Source organism: Papaver somniferum, chromosome 2 (genome assembly GCF_003573695.1).
Source record: "Papaver somniferum cultivar HN1 chromosome 2, ASM357369v1, whole genome shotgun sequence".
NCBI lineage: Eukaryota > Viridiplantae > Streptophyta > Magnoliopsida > Ranunculales > Papaveraceae > Papaver > Papaver somniferum.
The window spans coordinates 145,217,351-145,238,232 of record NC_039359.1 but is presented as its reverse complement, the minus strand read 5'-3'; the positions used below and the strand labels follow the sequence as shown (position 1 = coordinate 145,238,232).

Below are 20,882 nucleotides of genomic sequence, written 5' to 3'. Positions count from 1 at the left end.
TGTGTCCTAGTTGGTTATAGAGTCGTCTTCTATTGACCTTTTAGGTCTACGATTAATAGACTTCAGTTAGGTGATTCGTGAAGCCAGGTACAACTATACCCTGATAGTTCGTGAATCCTGATCTTTCTTTTGTGTTATCGTAATCTCTTTCAGACAAGATAGATAATAATCGCAATTAAAATTCTCTTTCTCTCAGACTTTGTGATTCCTCAAGGTAGATATCTAAAGACTGATCTTAGTTGATCTGTCGACGATTGTTCTTGAGAGGTGGTTAAGGATCTTGGATGCTCTTTGAGAGTCGTAAGTTCGAGATTTGTGAGGTTTGCTAGATTTGTCTATTACAAACATATTTCCACACCTTGATCTTTGATCTAAACGGAAATCAATAGGCTTATGTGTGAATGGTAGATTTGTATCAAAAGTATTCACTTCGGCTGAGGAAACTCTTAGGCTGTAAACGCCATCAATATCTTTCACAAATCACCATTGTTCGATGAATAGAAACGCTCCAGCTGCTAATTTCACCATTTTTCAAGTCAAAACAGAGGTTTACATTTAAGACTAAGAGAGGACCTCACTGCGCACTTGTAAAGTCCCATTGGAGTTATTCTAATAATTTTTTCTTTCTTTCTTGTCTTTCTGACCAACTGGATGTATAATGTGCTATAATGGTGAGAAGCATAAAGCGATCAATATCGCGATCTTAGCTCGTCTAAGATCTTCGAGCCGTTTAGTATAATGAAACAAGCATGGGAGAAATAGTGTCAACTTGTTACTTGAACAGTTCTATGAAATAACATATATATGTAATCTTGATATCGCGATCTTAGCTCGTCTAAGATCTTCGAGCCGTTTAGTATAATGAAACAAGCATGGGAGAAATAGTGTCAACTTGTTACTTGAACAGTTCTATGAAATAACATATATATGTAATCTTGATGCGTGTGGTTATCCGGACGTTCGCTGTTACGGGGAGAACAATCTCCCTTTAAATGGCCAGATGGCCAAAAGGATATCGAATACACATTACAACTCTTCATTGGTAGTGTTTAAAACTTTGAAGAGAATTGCTCCTGCAACTAGACCAATATTCATTCACAAGCTTAGAGAAGTATGAATCACTTCCCATGAGTTTTGAAGGTTCGTCGTATTCGATCAAGTTTCCTGCAATGACATAAATAATAATCACTTGTGGTTTTCATACGAAGAAATAATCGAGGATGTAAGTGTACACATACCATAAGATAGGACCATGACCATGTCACTATCTGTAACAGTGGGAACTCTGTGAGCTATTGTTATGACCGTGCAGTTTTTGAACTCCTGCCTTATAACTCTCTGTAAAATAGCATCTGTTGCAGAATCGATTGATGCAGTTGCTTCATCTAGAACTAGAATTTTGTTCCTTTTGAGAAGTACTCTTCCAAGACAAAAAAGCTGGCGTTGACCAGCACTCCAATTATCACCATCGTCGCTCACTATTAAGAGACCACGAAAAATGTAAATATATGAATAAGAATCAAATTCCATTTTAATGCAAGGATTCACAAAATAAGTATCTTACCTGACGCATCGAGATGGTTAGGGAGACCGCTGATTGTAGCTTTTAGCTGGCACTTCTCTAACGCCTACAATTGACAGTGTGTTGAGGTTATATAGTGACAAGTTGATACAGTATATGAAAATCGCAGAAACTGACATGAAACATATTCTCTTACGTTCCATATTTCTTCGTCAGTGTAAAGGCCTAGAGGGTCCAAATTAGTTCGAACAGTTCCTCGGAAGAGAGTTGCTTCTTGAGGTATTATACTAAGCTTCACTCTTAAATCCTTTAGACCCATTGAGCAAATGTCTATCCCATCTATAAGAATCTTCCCACTTGTAGGTTCTACAAGGCGAAACAAGGCACTGATGAGTGTAGTCTTTCCACTTCCAGTTCTACCAACAACTCCCACTCTTGTCCCTTCTTTGAAAGCGCAAGTGACTCCTTTAATAACTAGAGGAGAATTTGGACGATACTTTATCTATAACCATCATTGAAGATCGTTGCATATGAGTACGAGTTTCACAACATTAATATGGGCTCTAGAAATAACTGAAGTTACTATATAAAGATATGTTGTGTTAGGCGCTCAGAAAAATAATTTGCTCACATTTTTTTGCCTTGGGGCGTTTTATTACTCACCTTAAGATTTTCCAAGTCTATCCTTCCATTAGAGGGCCACGAAGGTGGCGGTCTTTGGTCATCAACAATAGCTGGAGGCTCTGATGGTATATGCATAAATTGTTTTATTCGCTCAACAGAAATGATGTAGTTAGAAAAGTTGCAGTACCATCGAGCCAGAAAAACTTGGGTGCCGGTAAGCGCCAAAGCATAGGATAAAGAGAGCCCCACAAAACCTGAAACAACTGTCGCTATGAATATATGATATTCAAATTAGTAACGAAGAATCGTTATGGTTTATAAATTAATACCTGGGTTTACGGTACCCTGAGGAAGCAAAACAAGGAGAAGAGCTGCCGTAAATAATGTCAAATTCTGGAGCGCTTCAACTCTTACAACTAACCACTCCATAGCAGCATTAGAATGAAAGAAGAGCTTAGCATCTGTGTCGATGAGCTTCTGATAACTATCAAAGAACCTGCCGGTCAAAGAAAAAGCCCTTACTGTGACAACTCCTAACGATGTCTCAGCTGCATAGTTCATAACAGGAGCTTTAGTAGTTCCATTAATTCTAATTAACTCCCTTGCAGAGGCCTGATAGTAACCCTTCATTATAACGCAATGACACTGTCAAAATTAAGTTGCCAACAAAACCATAACATAAAAGAGTCGATATGTGATTGTGATCCACCTGAACATATTTTACAGCTGCCATCGTGAGAACAGCCACAATGAGAACTGGCCATGTCACCAAGGCCATTATGCAAATGGTTGCTATAATCTCAACGAAAGGTGCAATTACAAGTGAAATAGAAAAAGGTATGTCGAAATCCAACACACTCAAATCTGATGATACCTACAATAATAAGAGATGTACATATTAATACATAACTTGGTAAGAGAATATACAAAAGGAGTATATCTTACCCGTGTTAAAATCCTTCCAATCGGGGTTGAATCGAAGAAGAGCATAGGAGCCTTAAACACGGAATTGGTGAGACCATAGAAGAAGGATTTTGAAGCCTTCAGTCCTAATCTGGCTGCGAAATAGGTTCTTAAATATACGAAAAATGTACTCAAAGCTGAGATCCCTGCGTAAACTCCAACTAACATGCTATTGTTCACACTGGGAACATTTACGGAAATAGCTAACCAATAAGTAGAAGCAACTTGGAAACAAACGAAAAGAATCTGAGATAACGTAGATAAACCAAGAAAAAGTAATCCCTTAGACACGATGATATAATCGTAAAATGGCTTCCACCCAACGTCTCCACTCTCCCTCTCTTCCTCCTCTGTCAACTGAATCCCTGGCATTGAGATCTCATCATCATTGTTATCTTTTATCACCAAGGAATATTTAGACTCCTCAGACATATTTGACTCCAACTTTTCAAGTTCATCCTTGTTTCCACATTTTGCAGGGTCAATTTCTGCCATTGAATTCTTATGGGCACTAACAAGCTGTTCAAATGCTGTCCCAACAGTTAGAAGCTCCTCATATGTTCCTGATTGAGTCATTTTCCCACCTTCCATAACCTGAAAAAGATTGAAAAATATCATTATTTATATATTATGAAAAAAATAACAACTAAATGCGTTTAGAGGTAAAACCAATTACCAATATTCTATCAACTTCAGAAAGAAACTCGACTTGGTGTGTCACTAAAATGACAGTCTTCTTTTCAAGAGCTGCCATGACACAATCCTGAAAGTACATCATTCAGATATCGTAAGTCAAATTAACATTTGACACATAATCTACGCGTAAAAATTGTACACACAGTTCATGAAGTTCTCTTTTGATTAGTATGTAAACAGAGAGCAGTCAATATTACAACGAAAGCAAGAGAACTAATGGACTCACGTTGAAAAGAGTGGAAGCTGTATGTGCATCAACAGCACTAAATGGGTCGTCAAGGAGATAGATATCAGCATCATTATAGACAGCTCTAGCGAGTTGAATCCGTTGTTTCTGACCTCCACTCATGTTTAGCCCTCTCTGACCAATTTCTGTAAGATCACCGTGGTTGAAATTTTCAATATCTTTATCGAGAGCGCATGATTTTATGGCCTTAATGTATCTGCCTTTGTCCATCGGCTGTCCAAACAGTATATTATCACGAATCGTTCCGCTCTGTATCCAAGATATTTGTGATACATAGGCGATAGACCCAAGTACATCCACCTACAAACAACAAGTAAAACTACTGTTAATAAAGGCAGACTTCTACCATTCTCAATTTATAAAACTAAAGTTCTAGTGTCACTCACTGATCCTGAGATCTTCGGTACTTCCCCCAATATGGCGGACAAGAAAGAAGATTTTCCAGCACCAACAGGTCCACAAACAGCAATTTTCTGTCCTCTTTTTACCGCAAAATCAACACGCCTCAAGGTTGGAACAGCTAAATCTAGCTCCCAACTGAAAACACCAGACTTTATTAAAATATCGAAACCACAGTTCTGCTGTTGATTCTTCTTCACAATATTTTCATTAGTGAGCTCATCGTCCAACAAAAACCTATTAAGGCGATCTAACGAAACCTTGACTTGAATTATCGCAGAAAGAGCCTCAGGAATCATCCTGACAGGTTCCGACATGGTCCTCAGTGTTGCAAGAATTGTAAAGATGGTGCTGGCATTCAAAGAAGCACTTTTCAGAAATACACATCCTAGAAAGACTACTGAAGATATCAATGTGGGTGACATCCAGTAGAGTGCAGTCCCATAAGATTTCAGAAGTTGTGACTTTGACAACCATTTGAACTCCCTATCTCGGAGGGACTCGACCAAATTTTTGAAATTGTCTTCCCATGATTGTAATTTGATGATCTTCATATTGTTTAGAACCTCAGAAGTGGCTCTTATTCTTTCATCTTGGGCTACCATAAATTGTGTTTGACAGGTCTGAAGCATCTTTGCAAAGGGTACATTTAGAACTGCACACGTAAGGAGAGGGACTAAACCTGGAAGAGCCCCCAAACCGACTACTCCAAAAAGTAGTCCAACCGCAAGAGGCAATTGAACTGAGTAAGTCCATACAGAATGAAACCAGAACGGAAATTCACACATTCGGTAAGCATCAACTGCAATGTAATTTACTATTTCCCCAGTTGAGTGATTTTTCCGTCCCAAGCTAGAAAGTTTTAGCTGCTTTTGATATACAGCCACCATTAGAGCGGATCTCATCCTCATACCGAACCTTCTTGAGTTGAAGTGGAACTGCCTCTGACATAAAGATTCTACAACCTTGATGGTGACTAACAAACCAACTAGTGATATTCCGTGGGACGAACTTTCGTCTTTACGGGTTGAATAATTTACAAAGCCGTAAAGTAGCAGAGGAGAAACTACAACAGAGAGGGTCCTAAGAAATGCAAAGATTCCTACAAGTATCATCTCTTTGAAGTAAACTTTAGCTAGTGCCCGAAGAACCAGATTACTATTATTTTCGGAGCTCTTTTGGCTCCGCAGAAGCTCCCAAGCATGAAAGAACGCCTGGTAAGCAGTAAACGCTTCATCTTCTGGGACAAGATTAGGTATGTCTTCTAGTACTAATGGTTTTATATGACCTCTCGACATGAAAGAGTTGAGCCAAGAAAATGTTAACTTGCTAAACAAATTAGCATTTCCTAATCCTGATCTGTTAGTTTCACCTTTTGCAGTCAGTAGTGGCTCTGACAAAGCCTCATCCTGATTATATTTTGAAACTAGCAGCCGTCTATAATGCCCCAAAGCACAAAATAGAAGTAACAAATTTACAAACCATGAAACCAAATCAAGGATTCTGATCTTCTCGTTTTTCACCAAGGTTTCCACATACTGTATAGAATTTAGTAACGAAAAGGATATCCACCAGACTAAAATCAAAACGCTTGCCCATTTGATCAGCGGCACAATAAGGGAGAGTGACACGAAAATCCATATTAACCCCCTAAATAAATAAACTGCCCAACTAAAATCTATTAACGGGTCTTTCTGAAGTGCACCCCATAGAGAAACACTAAAATGTGCAATGGCATTAACAGCACAACATACCGAAACAACTACTAGTAACCAATCCGTTCTAGTATTATTACCACGGATGATTTGCTTCCTGAAATAACCAATAATCCACAACAAAGATAGAGAAATGATAAATAAAAGATTTAAACCATCAATTATTGCTGCGTGAGTGCACGACGACCCCCAACTGAATTCTCCTCCGCAAATCCAAGAGAATTCCGCTGTATCCAGACAATAAGATAAGAAACAAGAATAAGAATTTACTGAACGGATTCGCAAGACAGTGATTTTTCTAATCATGCATATTATTACTGAATGGATTTACTAGGCCATTTTCCGGTAAGCAACATAACATATCAAAGAAAACATGTGATAAGCAAATAACAGATGAGTACATATTATTACTTCCTTCTTCTCTTAATAAATCTCTTCTTTATCAAAAAAAAAGAAAAAAAAATTGTCTCTAAAATCAAACAAGCAAGAAACATCAATGTTGGGCAGAAATCAACATTATATAGAAGGAACACAAAGAACCAAGACCCTAAGATTGTTATCATTTCAAACTCTAGACATTATTACAAGCATAAGAAACTCAAAGTAGGACACTAAAAACATAAAATCAAATTTCAAAGAGCTTGAATAATTCTTACTAAAATCAATCAAAAAATGGGAAATTTTTATTTTTCCAAATTCAATACACCAACAACATACTAAAAGAAGAAGAGAAAGAACCCATTAATAGAAATTAAAAAATTATTTACCTTGATTATTCTCCATTTTTGGAATGCTTCACAAGTAACATTTACTCAAGTCTAACACATGAAAACCAGTGTATAAGTATGAACTTGAATTCCAGTAGAGAACACTGGTCAAAATGATTCAACAACTCCTTTGCATGCAGATTACAGAGGATAATTTACTCAAATTTTTATCTTACTGACTGAGATGCACGTCATCTGTGATCGGGAAATATTACTAAATAATACCAATCATTCGGCATTTATCTCCTCTCTCGTCTTAAACTAGTTGGGATGCTCAGTGCTAACTTTACTTTAATAAGGACTGGTGGGCAATTAGCTTGGCCCCGCAAAAGCGGGCAACATTCGTCAGTGTGTCAGCATATGGTGCGCTTGGCTCTTAAGAATCCAGGATAGCAAACGTGCTGGAAACCAACCAAATTTGTCTTCCACTTTCTATTTTTTATTTTTATTTTGTTGCTCAGTAGATTCTGCATGGTAGGGGTTTTGATCTCCTGTCACGGACGTGGTATTATAACTAACAGCTCTATTACGAACGATTGATTTTTTTTCAGACTTTTTTAATAAAAAATGAATGAACTGATTTAAGAGTTTAACAAATTACTCTGCATCGGATTGCGCACCCTTATTGCACATTGGGTCCTCCACTGAAATTACTATTCTGATCCGATTGAATTGCAAGTCCTTTCCGAGCTAACAATGGATTTGATAATTATGGTGCGAATTAGGGTTGAAAACGATAAACAAATGAGATAAAAAATTTAAAGTGGTTCGGCAAGTTATGTTTACATCCACGTATTGGAAATATTATATTGATATGAGGTTTACAATAATTATGGTTAGATGACCTAGGATTTCATATCTTTTTAGGGTTTAGGATACATGTATTTATATTGTTTATGTAACCCTAATTCTAATGTAAACTTCATGTGTAAGCAAGTTGGGAATCAAGACTTCTGCAAACTTATGGAATCTTATATACTTGCTAATGAGCTTTATTAGGGGGCTCTACGAAAATTTTATTGACGGAACAAACATCTCCCCCTCTTAACCTCCAACTTGTTGGGGGTTAAGAAGTTTGTTTTTCCTTTTGCGTCGGTCGTCGATGATGACGTAACTCGCCCCCAAGCGTTTGTAGAAATATTACAAAGACGTCCCCAACTGTGATAGCATGCAATAAAATTTGCTCACGTGCAAGGCGAGAGTTTTTTTCCTCGTGGTGGACTTGGTGCTTGAGAGCTAGTCGAGTCTTGAGGAGTAGTGTGCTTGCGGCTGGGCAAGTTTTTGCTGGCAACGTAACAAGGATGTAGCCCTTGCGGCTCGGGCATGCTGGCTGTTGCTTGTGTTGAGTACGAGTCTTTGGACCAATATCGGGCATTGGGCTCGTGGTTGAGACGAGAGTTTATGCTTGCCTAGGTGCAACTGTTTATTCTCACGTGCAAAACGAGATTTTATGCTTGCGATAAAAGGATTATTTTTAATTGCTCACGTGTAAGGTGAGGCTTTAGGTGCTTGCTATTTGATGCAAGTCTAAATATGAAGGGTCTAAACAATCCTCATCTCGAACTGGATAATGTCGCTTTCCAAGAACCTCGAACTCGATCATGTAAGCTATCCATGATCCTCAAACTCGATCATATTGCTGCTCCAAGTGCAAACAAAAGTTTCTCAAACACATGAATTTTGCTTCCATAATGCGGGGAATTGATAGACGATTCTAACGAGCCAAAAATCACTCAATTCGGACTTAAGACAAAGAAGTTATTGACGAAAAAAGATTTTCACGAAACACGCGTGTTGTCGCAGATGTAGCAGTGAATGTATCTGACAATTGACTTGGCGACTGGTTTGACCCGAACGGTCTGGTCCAGGTTGGACCACCGATCCTGAACCAGTTTGACTAAACCAGACTGGTGGAATGTATCTGAACCTGGTTGGATCAAGACTGAACCGAAGCGGGTGAACCAGAACGAATCAGATTGGCTGGACCAGTTAGTAAACCAGATGGTCCATTTGACTCGGTTTGGATCCGGGCTTGGCTCGGTTGAGGATAGCGGCTTGAACAACTCGGCTCATATGAAGCGGCTTGCCTGGAAAGTTGGTTGGATGAATAGAGGCTCTGGCTACGTTTTCTGCAACTTGTTACTCTTTCAGTGATTTCCAACACTTTCTGCTACTGTTTTCGTAACAGTTTCTTCAACACTTTCGCGACGGTTTCTTCAACCTTCGTAACAGTTTATTCAACAGTGACAACAATTTTTTCAACCTTTGTAACAGTTTCTTCAACCCTCGTAACGGTTTCTTCAACCCTCATTTTTCTTTATCCTTGTTTTTTGCATGGAAATTCGTGGCATGATTTCTAAGCTTTTGACGCACTTATCTCGATGGAAAAACACGATCGTTTTACACGAATCCCCTTAGTCGCCGCCAATGTTTGTACCCAGAATTAATTTTAGGCACGATTGATTGGATGATTATTATATGAAATTAGGGTTAAGAGACGAATTGAAGAAAAATAAAGGAGACAAAGAATTTAACGTGGTTCGGCATGTTGCGTCTACATCCAAGGAGGAATTTCATAAGGAGTGACTTTATTGATGATCACAATACAATTGACGTGTTAGCTAACCTAGGATTCTCTGTCCTCGTAGTGTTTCAGATACATGTATTTATATAGTGTATGTAACCCTAATTCTGATGTAAACTTGATGTGCAAGCAGTTTGGGAAACAAGACTTCTGGAAACTTATGGAATCTTCTTTCATGGGCTAAACGGGCTTCGACTAGCGGGTTTTTCGTGTATTTTATACATGTTACAAACATATTTTTTCCTTGGTTCTTCAATACCTATTTAGATCATACCAATTACATTAACTCAAAACCCAAATCTTAGAGAAAGAAATAATATAAGTTCTTACTTGGTTTTTATTGTTTATTTTTCTTGTTCATGTTAAGTGACGCTGGTGGTTGTTATTTTTGGGTTTGAACGCATTAGATTAGATGATCAAATAAAAAAATTTGAAAATCGAACAAATACTTGCACCGTTCAAGAGAAACTCACAACACCTCCCCAATAAAAGATCAAGATAAATCTTGACATTGGATAATTGATATCGGAACCAAACCTGTTTACTTCAAGCTAAAATTTGAGCTGAGAAAGAATTTTTTTATCGAACCATCCGATTAAATTCCACCCTTGATGATTTCTCTACTACTAGGAAAAACAGCAGCATCCTTCGTTACTCCACAATCATTGACCTTAATAATTTATGATTTTAAGAATTTGGCTCTAAAGTCAAACAAGCAAGAACATCAATGTTGGGCAGAAATCAGCATTACATAGAAGGAACACAAAGAACCAAGACCCTAAGTTTGTTATCATGTCTAACTCTAGATATTATTACAAGCATAAGAAACTCAAAGTAGGACACTAAAAACATAAAATCAAATTTCAAAGAGCTTGACAAATTCTTACTAAAATCAATCAAAAAATGGGAAATTTTTATTTTTCCAAATTCAATACACCAACAACATACTAAAAGAAGAAGAGAAAGAACCCATTAATAGAAATTAAAAAATTATTTACCTTGATTATTCTCCACTTTTGGAATGCTTCACAAGTAACATTTACTCAAGTCTAACACATGAAAACCAGTGTATAAGTATGAACTTGAATTCCAGTAGAGAACACTGGTCAAAATGATTCAACAACTCCTTTGCATGCAGATTACAGAGGATAATTTACTCAAATTTTTATCTTACTGACTGAGATGCACGTCATCTGTGATCGGGAAATATTACTAAATAATACCAATCATTCGGCATTTATCTCCTCTCTCGTCTTAAACTAGTTGGGATGCTCAGTGCTAACTTTACTTTAATAAGGACTGGTGGGCAATTAGCTTGGCCCCGCAAAAGCGGGCAACATTCGTCAGTGTGTCAGCATATGGTGCGCTTGGCTCTTAAGAATCCAGGATAGCAAACGTGCTGGAAACCAACCAAATTTGTCTTCCACTTTCTATTTTTTATTTTTATTTTGTTGCTCAGTAGATTCTGCATGGTAGGGGTTTTGATCTCCTGTCACGGACGTGGTATTATAACTAACAGCTCTATTACGAACGATTGATTTTTTTTCAGACTTTTTTAATAAAAAATGAATGAACTGATTTAAGAGTTTAACAAATTACTCTGCATCGGATTGCGCACCCTTATTGCACATTGGGTCCTCCACTGAAATTACTATTCTGATCCGATTGAATTGCAAGTCCTTTCCGAGCTAACAATGGATTTGATGATTATGGTGCGAATTAGGGTTGAAAACGATAAACAAATGAGATAAAAAATTTAAAGTGGTTCGGCAAGTTATGTTTACATCCACGTATTGGAAATATTATATTGATATGAGGTTTACAATAATTATGGTTAGATGACCTAGGATTTCATATCTTTTTAGGGTTTAGGATACATGTATTTATATTGTTTATGTAACCCTAATTCTAATGTAAACTTCATGTGTAAGCAAGTTGGGAATCAAGACTTCTGCAAACTTATGGAATCTTATATACTGGCTAATGAGCTTTATTAGGGGGCTCTACGAAAATTTTATTGACGGAACAAACATCTCCCCCTCTTAACCTCCAACTTGTTGGGGGTTAAGAAGTTTGTTTTTCCTTTTGCGTCGGTCGTCGATGATGACGTAACTCGCCCCCAAGCGTTTGTAGAAATATTACAAAGACGTCCCCAACTGTGATAGCATGCAATAAAATTTGCTCACGTGCAAGGCGAGAGTTTTTTTCCTCGTGGTGGACTTGGTGCTTGAGAGCTAGTCGAGTCTTGAGGAGTAGTGTGCTTGCGGCTGGGCAAGTTTTTGCTGGCAACGTAACAAGGATGTAGCCCCTGCAACATCTGAATGATTAAAAACTTTCATGATCCAATAACTCAATTTTTTCATGTATAATTACTCCTCATTTTAACTTCAAATTCACACATTCTATACCTCTAAATCTCTTCACTCTTCTTTGTTTTATTCAAAAAATAAAAAAAAATCTCTTCACTCTTTTTTGTTTTATTCAAAAAAAAATAATCTTCTCACTCAATATTATGTCGAATGATGTCTCGACCCTTGTCAGTTCGGCGAGTTTCGTTTACTCGAGAAGAAGATTTAGCTATTTGCAGAAACGTTGTGTTGGCACAAACTCATCTTGCTGAAGCTCAATTTTCGGGAGTGAATTTCTTGTCGGTTGTCTACGAGAAGTTATGCAGTGACACCCGTAACCCGAGTCGTCGTTTTATACTCGACATACAAAATCGTTACGATATAATTAAGAAATAAGTAAATGAATTTGTACGTTCAATCATGCATGCAAGTCAATCAATTTAAACTACCGGGTGAAACTGATGCCTAGTTGGTAAAAAGATCTTTAGAGGAATTGTGAAGATGGAAAGTATGGTTTTCCTTTTCCAAGATCAACCCCTTCCTGTTAGTTGTTGTTCCACGTAGTACATCTCAGTGAAGTTAATGTAGTGCTTAACTTTAAACATATGTATTTGATTTCAATGAAAATCCTTACTTTTAATTAATTAAAATTAGATTACAGACGTAGCAGAATTGCAAGTTACAAGTTATCCAATGTCATTCATTATTATCTTCTTGTCCTTGATTCCATTCTTCGGGATCCGGGATACACCTACTTGCCAACAAACTTGAGAAATGTTGAAAATCGGAAGGAGATTGTAGAACAACATGAGGAGCTTTTTCGGAAACATAAGTCGTCGGAGCTACAAACACATAAGTTGTGGTGTAACAGTGTAATAAGGTTCATTTGGGTTGTAGGGAGAGAATGATGATGAAACGCGTCTCCAATCTGGTTGAAAAATTGGGGTTGGAAAATTGGTGCAATTTCTGGCGAAGTTTTCCGCGCTTGGGCGCTTGTGTTTTTCCTACAACTATATCATCTCCAGTATTCTCGTGCCATGATTGGTTGCTACTAGTAGAACTGCAATAACTTGAACAACGGTCAAGATTTACAGATGAACTCATTCCAAACATGGTGCCCGTCTACCATCTCTGAAGAACACCCAAGGGCGCAAATACCATTTGTTGAGTCATCCAATGCATATCGTTAAGATGTTTCTTCAATTCATTAACAGTAGAATCCACATTATAATAAGGATACGTATATTCCATAGCTTGGAAAACTATCGGGATCATGGTTGGCTTGCGTTGTGAAGGTATGATTGGCATCTCTCAACGTATTTCAGGAATATTTGATGAAGATGATAAATAATTTCTATACGTGGTAGTGTAAGTCACAAAGCATGGTTCTTTTGGAGGCGACTAGGTATGAACGATGTTTGTATCACGATCCATACATGTAATGCCGGGAAGTCAAACCCATATATGTGCATGTAGTGAAGACCAATTATAGGCTTCCCAATCGACTGGTACCAGCTCAGATACTGCGCTTCAGTAATATTCACTCGAGTGTTTAGTTCACATGTCACGTATGGCATCTATCGTAACCGACCGAAATATGATTCAAATACTTGCGTTTGGGTGGGGGTGGGGGGGGGGGGGGGTTAATTGCAATTGCATAAATATTATGTAACTGGAAAAATAGTCTTTCTCTCAGGTACCAAACTCCTCTGTCTATTTCCGAGGTGTAAAAAACAACTATTCTGATAGAATAATCACGAATAGCTCGTACCTCATCATTTTTGAAACTCAGAAAAACTACCGTAAGGGTGAACAACAACATTCTTGTGGATCCGTGTCGCATGGTGAAACCTCTGAACAAAACTAGATATCGAGCCATCACTACCAGTGTCCCTCGGCCATTTACTCGTGTAGTACATGTTCATAATTGCAAGTCTATATTATTGTCCTTCAGAATAGGTTTACCAACACATAAGTTGTTATACCACCAACACTACAAACTACTCCACAATTTAGTATTTTGACCATGTTTCTATTGTTCATAAAAATGCTCAATTTAAAAATTATTATTTATATATTTACCTCTATGATGCCCCATAAACCAGTGAAATTAGGTATACTTATGGATGCTAGATCGAGCATATTGTACTCTGCTAAAACTGGAGACCCACAATCATAACTTCGTGCTTTATCAAGATCTTGTAACACTTCAATCCAACCAACATGAGAAGCGATTGTTGAGTTCGGAAAGAACGTCTGACCCTGTAACTATCAGACAAAGAGCAATGTTATCCCACGCAGATGCGCGTGAAAGCTCCATAAATAAGCAACTTGGTCACCGTTAGATGATATTACAGAATAAATCTCAACTGTTGATGGTAATTTTCCAATTGTATGCAACATTAAAAGTAAGAAAGTTCTCTAAGTTAATCTAACAAAATCAAAATGATCCTTATCTAATTTAATATTTTTCGTTAGGTTCCCTTTTTCCTTATTCGTTTCCTAAAACAAGGATTGTTTCTTCTGATTCGAAACTATTATGTTTGTACCGTCAATAAAATTGACTTAGATCCCGCTAATAAAGCCCGTTAGCCCGTATAGAAGATTCCAGAAATTTTCAGAAATCTTGATTCCCAAGTTGCTTGACATGAAGTTTACATAAGAATTAGGGTTACATAAACAATATAAACCCTAAGAGGATATGGAATCCTAGGTTAGCTAACCATTCAAGAATAGTTGTAATCACCATATCAACGAAATCTCTCCCTACGGGACTTTTCCGAGAATGTACGCATCACTCGCCGAACCACGTTAAATTATTTTCTTCTTATTTATTTCCAATCGTTTCTTAGCCCTAATTTATCATGATCGTCATCAATCAATCGTGTTTAGTGCCTAGAACACAATGTTTGTATACATCATGAATCATCAATCATCATGGTCTTCTTATTTATTTTCCCCTTAGACGACGCCAATATTTGTACCCAAAATTTCTTTTAGGCACTAAACACAATGGATTTGATCATTATGGTGCGAATTAGGGTTGAAAACGATAAACAAATGAGATAAAGAATTTAACGTGGTTCGGCAAGTTATGCTTACATCCACGTATGGGAGATATTGTATTGATATGAGGTTTACAATAATTATGGTTAAATGACCTAGTATTCCATATCTTTTTAGGGTTTAGGATACATGTATTTATATTGTTTATGTAACCCTAATGCTAATGTAAACTTCATGTGTAAGAAAGTTGGGAATCAAGACTTATGCAAACTTATGGAATCTTCTATACTGGCTAATGAGTTTTATTAGGGGGCTCTACGACAATTTTATTGACGGAACAAACATCTCCCCCTCTTAACCTCCAACTTGTTGGGGGTTAAGAAGTTTGTTTTTATTTTTGCGTCGGTCGTCGATGATGACATACCTCGCCCCCAAGCGTTTCTAGAGATATTACAAAGACGTCCCCAACTGTGATAGCATGCAATAAAATTTGCTCATGTGCAAGGCGAGAGTTTTTTTCCACGTGGTGGACTTGGTGCTCGAGAGCTAGTCGAGTCTTGAGGAGTAGTGTGCTTGCGGCTGGGAAAGTTTTTGCTGGCAACGTAACAAGGATGTAGCCCTTGCTGCTCGGGCATGCTGGCTGTTGCTTGTGTTGAGTACGAGTCTTTGGACCAATATTGGGCATTGGGCTCGTGGTTGAGACGAGACTTTATGCTTGCCTAGGTGCAATTGTTTATTCTCACGTGCAAGACGAGATTTTATGCTTGCGATAAAAGGAATATTTTTAATTGCTCACGTGTAAGGTGAGGCTTTAGGTGCTTGCGATTTGATGCAAGTCTAAATATGAAGGGTCTAAACAATCCTCATCTCGAACTGGATAATGTCGCTTTCCAAGAACCTCGAACTCGATCATGTAAGCTATTCATGATCCTCAAACTCGATCATATTTCTGCTCCAAGTGCAAATAAAAGTTTCTCAAACACATGAATTTTGCTTCCATAATGTGGGAAATTGATAGACGATTCTAATGAGCCAAAAATCAATCAATTCGGACTTAAGACAAAGAAGTTATTGACGAATGTTTTTTCACGAAACACGCGTGTTGTCGGTGATGTGGCGGTGAATGGATCTGATAATTGACTTGGCGACTGGCTTGACCCGAACGGTCTGGTCCAGGTTGGACCACCGATCCTGAACCGGTTTGACTAAACCAGACTGGTGGACTGTATCTGAACCTGGTTGGATCAAGACTGAATCGAAGCGGGTGAACCAGAACGAATCAGATTGGCTGGACCAGTTAGTAAACCAGATGGTTCATTTGACTCGGTTTGGATCCGGGCTTGGCTCGGTTGAGGATAGCGGCTTGAACAAATCGGCTCATATGAAGCGGCTTGCCTGGAAAGTTGGTTGGATGAATAGAGGCTCTGGCTACGTTTTCTGCAACTTGTTACTCTTTCAGTGAATTCCAACACTTTCTGCTACTGTTTTCGTAACAGTTTCTTCAACAGTTTCGCGACGGTTTCTTCAACCTTCGTAACAGTTTCTTCAACAGTGACAACAATTTTTTCAACCTTTGTAACAGTTTCTTCAACCCTCCTAACGGTTTCTTCAACCCTCATTTTTCTTTATCCTTGTTTTTTGCATGGAAATTCGTGGCATGGTTTCTAAGCTTTTGACGCACTTATCTCGATGGAAAAACACGATCGTTTTACACGAATCCCCTTAGTCGCCGCCAATGTTTGTACCCAGAATTAATTTTATGCACGATTGATTGGATGATTATTATATGAAATTAGGGTTAAGAGACGAATTGAAGAAAAATAAAGGAGACAAAGAATTTAACGTGGTTCATGTTGCGTCTACATCCAAGGAGGAATTTCATAAGGAGTGATTTTATTGATGACCACAATACAATTTACGGGTTAGATAACCTAGGATTCTCTGTCCTCGTAGTGTTTCAGATACATGTATTTATATAGTGTATGTAACCCTAATTCTGATGTAAACTTGATGTGCAAGCAGCTTGGGCAACAAGACTTCTGGAAACTTATGGAATCTTCTTTCATGGGCTAAACAGGCTTCGACTAGCGGGCTTTTCGTGTATTTTATACATGGTACAAACATATTTTTTCCTTGGTTCTTCGATACCTATTTAGATCATACCAATTACATTAACTCAAAACCCAAAACTTAGAGAAAGAAATAATATAAATTCTTACTTGGTTTTTATTGTTTATCGTCTTGTTCATGTTAAGTGACGCTGGTGGTTGTTATTTTTGGGTTTGAACGCATTAGATTAGATGATCAAATAAAAAAAAAATTGAAAATCGAACAAATACTTGCACTGTTCAAAAGAAACTCACAATACCTCCCCAATAAAAGATCAAGATAAATCTTGACATTGGATAATTGATATCGGAACAAAACCTGTTTACTTCAAGCTAAAATTTGAGCTGAGAAAGAAATTTTTTATCGAACCATCCGATTGAATTCCACCCTTAATGATTTCTCTACTACTAGGAAAAACAGCAGCATCCTTCGTTACTCCATAATCATTGAGCTTAATAATTTATGATTTTAAGATTTTATTTTGGTATGTTAAAATTCCTGTTCTAAATTTGAGAATCAATATATCTTAAAAAGTTTGTCAAGAGTAGTAGAGAACAGGAAGAACGTAAGACATGGGATAAATTGAAAGTAAAAAACAAGGAGATATTAATAATATTATAAATTTGGCATTTTTTTTTTCTTTTTTTAAAAAATAAAAATAAAAATAAGCTTAATCCAACTGTGGGGGCATAATCCAGTGGTTTCTAAGCTGCTTGCTTATGGAGCTGCGCGGTACATCACTTCTCTTATATTTATATTTGTCGACAATAGAGTAGAGAGGTGTTCTATTATGCAGTTTGTTTATATCGACTTTTGGTTGTAAATGAACATTATTATTGTATTGAATAGATTATTGTGTATTATATTATGATTAGTTTTAAATCTAGAAAAAAGAAAGCAAATTTCCATGTTGAAACTCATGAATCTATTCCTACCTGTAAAGGTTCAAGAATAACCGCAATCCATTAATGTACGAAGTGAAGATATAAGACGTGAGAAACTACTCAACAAGCAAAGGAAGTTTAAGTTCCCGTAGAATGCTAAGAAGTTTATGAAAAAGGGGAAGAAGTAGAAATTCTATTACAAGGAGAAGAAGTTCTTGTAAAAAAAACAAAATGGATCCACATTCATCTAGATTTTTATAAAAATGAGTCATATGAAACAAATATTTCAGCCAACGGATGATTCAGAAGACGCTGGAGCTGCTCAAGCAAAATAAAAATATTTAGTGAAACAAAAACTATCAAGAATTTGATGGAGAAGAAAAATATCGCAGCAATAACTTTCTCATTAATGGCTCCAATAAGAATGTAAGTGATTTTCAATCTTTTATTTTGTGTTTTGGTTGATACGAACTTGATTTTATACGTCAGAAATATAGTAGAAACTATCAGTTATATTGTCACGGTCAGGACTACCGAGATAATGAATGCATGGCAAAGGTGATAGCCGGTACTGTTAGAGTGTCGCTACATCAAACTCATAATTTTTGATACGTCAAGCTTGTTATCAAATTTGGTTGATCTAAACTATATCCTGATGTATAGGCTACTAAGTTCATCCTCGGACTAGGAATAAAGCATCGTAGTTGAGTATCCCAATTCACTAATCGAACTTGAAGATTAAAGGCTGAACAACAACGAAGACATCTACGAGAACTTCATCAACAGAGATATGTGAAACTGATTATCCTATAGATTTACTCATATTCTCTACCATTCTATATACTGAAATTATGTCGTATGACTTTAATATTATGATGATTCTGGAAATAAGAAATTTCTAGTTCAAGCTTGTACCTGGTAAATCTCAAATAATAAATTCAAGTAATGGAAGTTATAAAGAACTTATCGCATAATAGGTTGAGAACAATTTATTAATTGTACAACATATTTTAATTGCGTAAGAAGTTCATATGACACATGAAAACGCAGGGTACCAAGTACACCACAAAAAATTTCATTCGGAAACCTGTATCGACAAAACCCAATACAATTGCAAGTAGATTTACTGAATGATCCTTGAAAATATGTATATAGATTTTATATATCTACCTCTTCTCAATCAGTATGAATATAGATAAGGAATCCGTGAACCTGATTGTTAAGAAGAGTACTTTGATGATCTCAAATATAAAAACCCAAGATCAATCTATTCGTGTCCAAACAATCCAATCGGAATTTTCCAAGTAATTAAACTTGTTATCTATCTTTCAAGATATGAATTCTACAATAAAGTCTCGTAATCGATTACAATTATATGGACGTATATACTTAGATTGAATACCTACAAGTTGCGTTAATCCAATTATAAAGATAAACAATATAATTCAAAAAATGAAAAATAAAAGAAACATGAAGATTTGTTAACGAGGAAACCACAACTGCAGAAAAAACTCTGGGAACTCGTCCAGATTTGAACACCAAACGATATTAAGCCGCTAGAAACACTAGCCTACTATCGTACTTCGGACTATAACGTAGTTAAGACCAAATCCACCCTCCAGCGATTCAGTTACATTCGCGCTCCTTACGTCTCTTGAACCTCGCAAGGATTTACGCAATTGATTACCTTAGTTTACGTCCTTTACATCCTAAGAATTGCTTCAGCTGAAGTGAAGACTTTTGATACCAATCTTCATCTAACAGATAAGCCTATTTAATTTCCATTTAAACTAAAGATCAAGGTGAGGAAATCTATTACCACCTCTTAAGAACAATCTTTAAAAGATCAATTATAATAAGTTTTTAGAGATCTATCTTTAGTACTCACAAAGTCTGAGACGAAGAGAGCGGTGCGATTACTATCTATTTTGCCTGAAAGAGATTACGAAAACCTCGATAACAGACAAGGAAGATCAGGATTCACAAAATATCAAGGTAAAGATAGTTGGAACGGGCTTCACGAATCCCCGAAGAGAAAACTTTTATTCGTAAACCTAACTATGTTTTTCAGAGGAAACCTAGGTATATAGAGGAAGAATCTAAAATCAACTAAGACACATAGTTTAAGCGATTAAATTTCCTAGTTGAAAGAGTATATGCATTTTTTGTTTTCCAAAGACCTGGGGTTGCTTAGAATTCAAGCTAATATAACTTGGGAATCAAGCAGATACTTTTAGGTCTTGAATCTACAATAGAAGAACATACATGGTGCACCTGTCTTGGAACAGTGTATAATGACTGTTCGGTTTAGTAATTGTGGCAAAGAACTAAAAGCAATTTGTTCATTTGAACACCTAAAAAGTTAATCATGACACACACACATAAGTGTTTGAGTGGTCAATGAAGTCTTAGAAGTGTCTGAGAGAGTTTTAGCAATGCTAAACATATTAAAAATAAGTCTTTGAGCATATGTTAAAACATAAACTGAGACAGTTGGTACAACGGTTCGTGAAACGTTAGCCTTGTTTCCGATTCAAGGTGGAACGGTTCGTGAACCGGGTTTGCCAACCCTACAACACTACCGAATTATGTTGACTACGGTTCGTGAATTATTCCTAACTGAACTCACAGTTTGCGAACTGGTTTGCAAACCTTCATTTATTTATGAATCTTAGATACTCGAACCGGTTCTCCAACCTACCCTGAGTAAAAATATGAGTAGTTAAGAATTTTTCTTTTATGATGTATGAAACATTCCCATGTGATAAAATCACTTGCATGGGAAATTTTCAATTGATCCACAAATTAACTCACAAACAATAAATTTCTTGAAACTAATATTGTTAACGATCGTTGAACATCTTTGCTAAATCATATTTCTTTTTAACAAGACAAGCTTGACTTGAAACTTCTTCTTCGTAAATCTACTAAAAGTCATACGATATCGCCTTAACGTATATAATAGTAAGATGGTGAGAATAATAGAATGGGTCAGTCTTAACATACTTGATACAGAAG

The 20,882-nt window shown here is 36.9% G+C and overlaps 1 protein-coding gene across 2 annotated transcripts; it reads right to left on the bottom strand.

Moving 5' to 3' along the window:
* Window positions 1–750: 750 nt before the first annotated feature.
* LOC113349359 (ABC transporter C family member 8-like) lies at window positions 751–7,404 on the bottom strand. 2 transcript variants are annotated; one of them, XM_026593332.1, is made up of 12 exons: window positions 6,934–7,404; window positions 4,439–6,393; window positions 4,032–4,352; window positions 3,786–3,872; window positions 3,092–3,703; window positions 2,856–3,020; window positions 2,476–2,758; window positions 2,186–2,400; window positions 1,719–2,024; window positions 1,565–1,628; window positions 1,239–1,478; window positions 751–1,164 (listed from the first exon to the last, which is right to left on the bottom strand). In XM_026593332.1, exons 1-12 carry the CDS (start codon window positions 6,947–6,949, stop codon window positions 1,037–1,039), a joined length of 4,392 nt encoding a protein of 1,463 aa, XP_026449117.1. In that variant the 5' UTR covers window positions 6,950–7,404; the 3' UTR covers window positions 751–1,036. The 2 variants fall into 2 exon arrangements, with proteins under 2 accessions (XP_026449117.1, XP_026449116.1); XM_026593331.1 differs by having other exon boundaries at window positions 2,476–2,770; window positions 6,934–7,400.
* Window positions 7,405–20,882: the final 13,478 nt, after the last annotated feature.

Bases quoted from the DNA above. Each gene is read 5' to 3' on its own strand.
- LOC113349359 (XM_026593331.1), bottom strand. The intron at 1,479-1,564 runs GTAAGATACTTA...GTCTCTTAATAG, and splicing joins TAACCATCTCGATGCGTCAG to TGAGCGACGATGGTGATAAT. The intron at 1,165-1,238 runs GTATGTGTACAC...ATGTCATTGCAG, and splicing joins GGTCATGGTCCTATCTTATG to GAAACTTGATCGAATACGAC.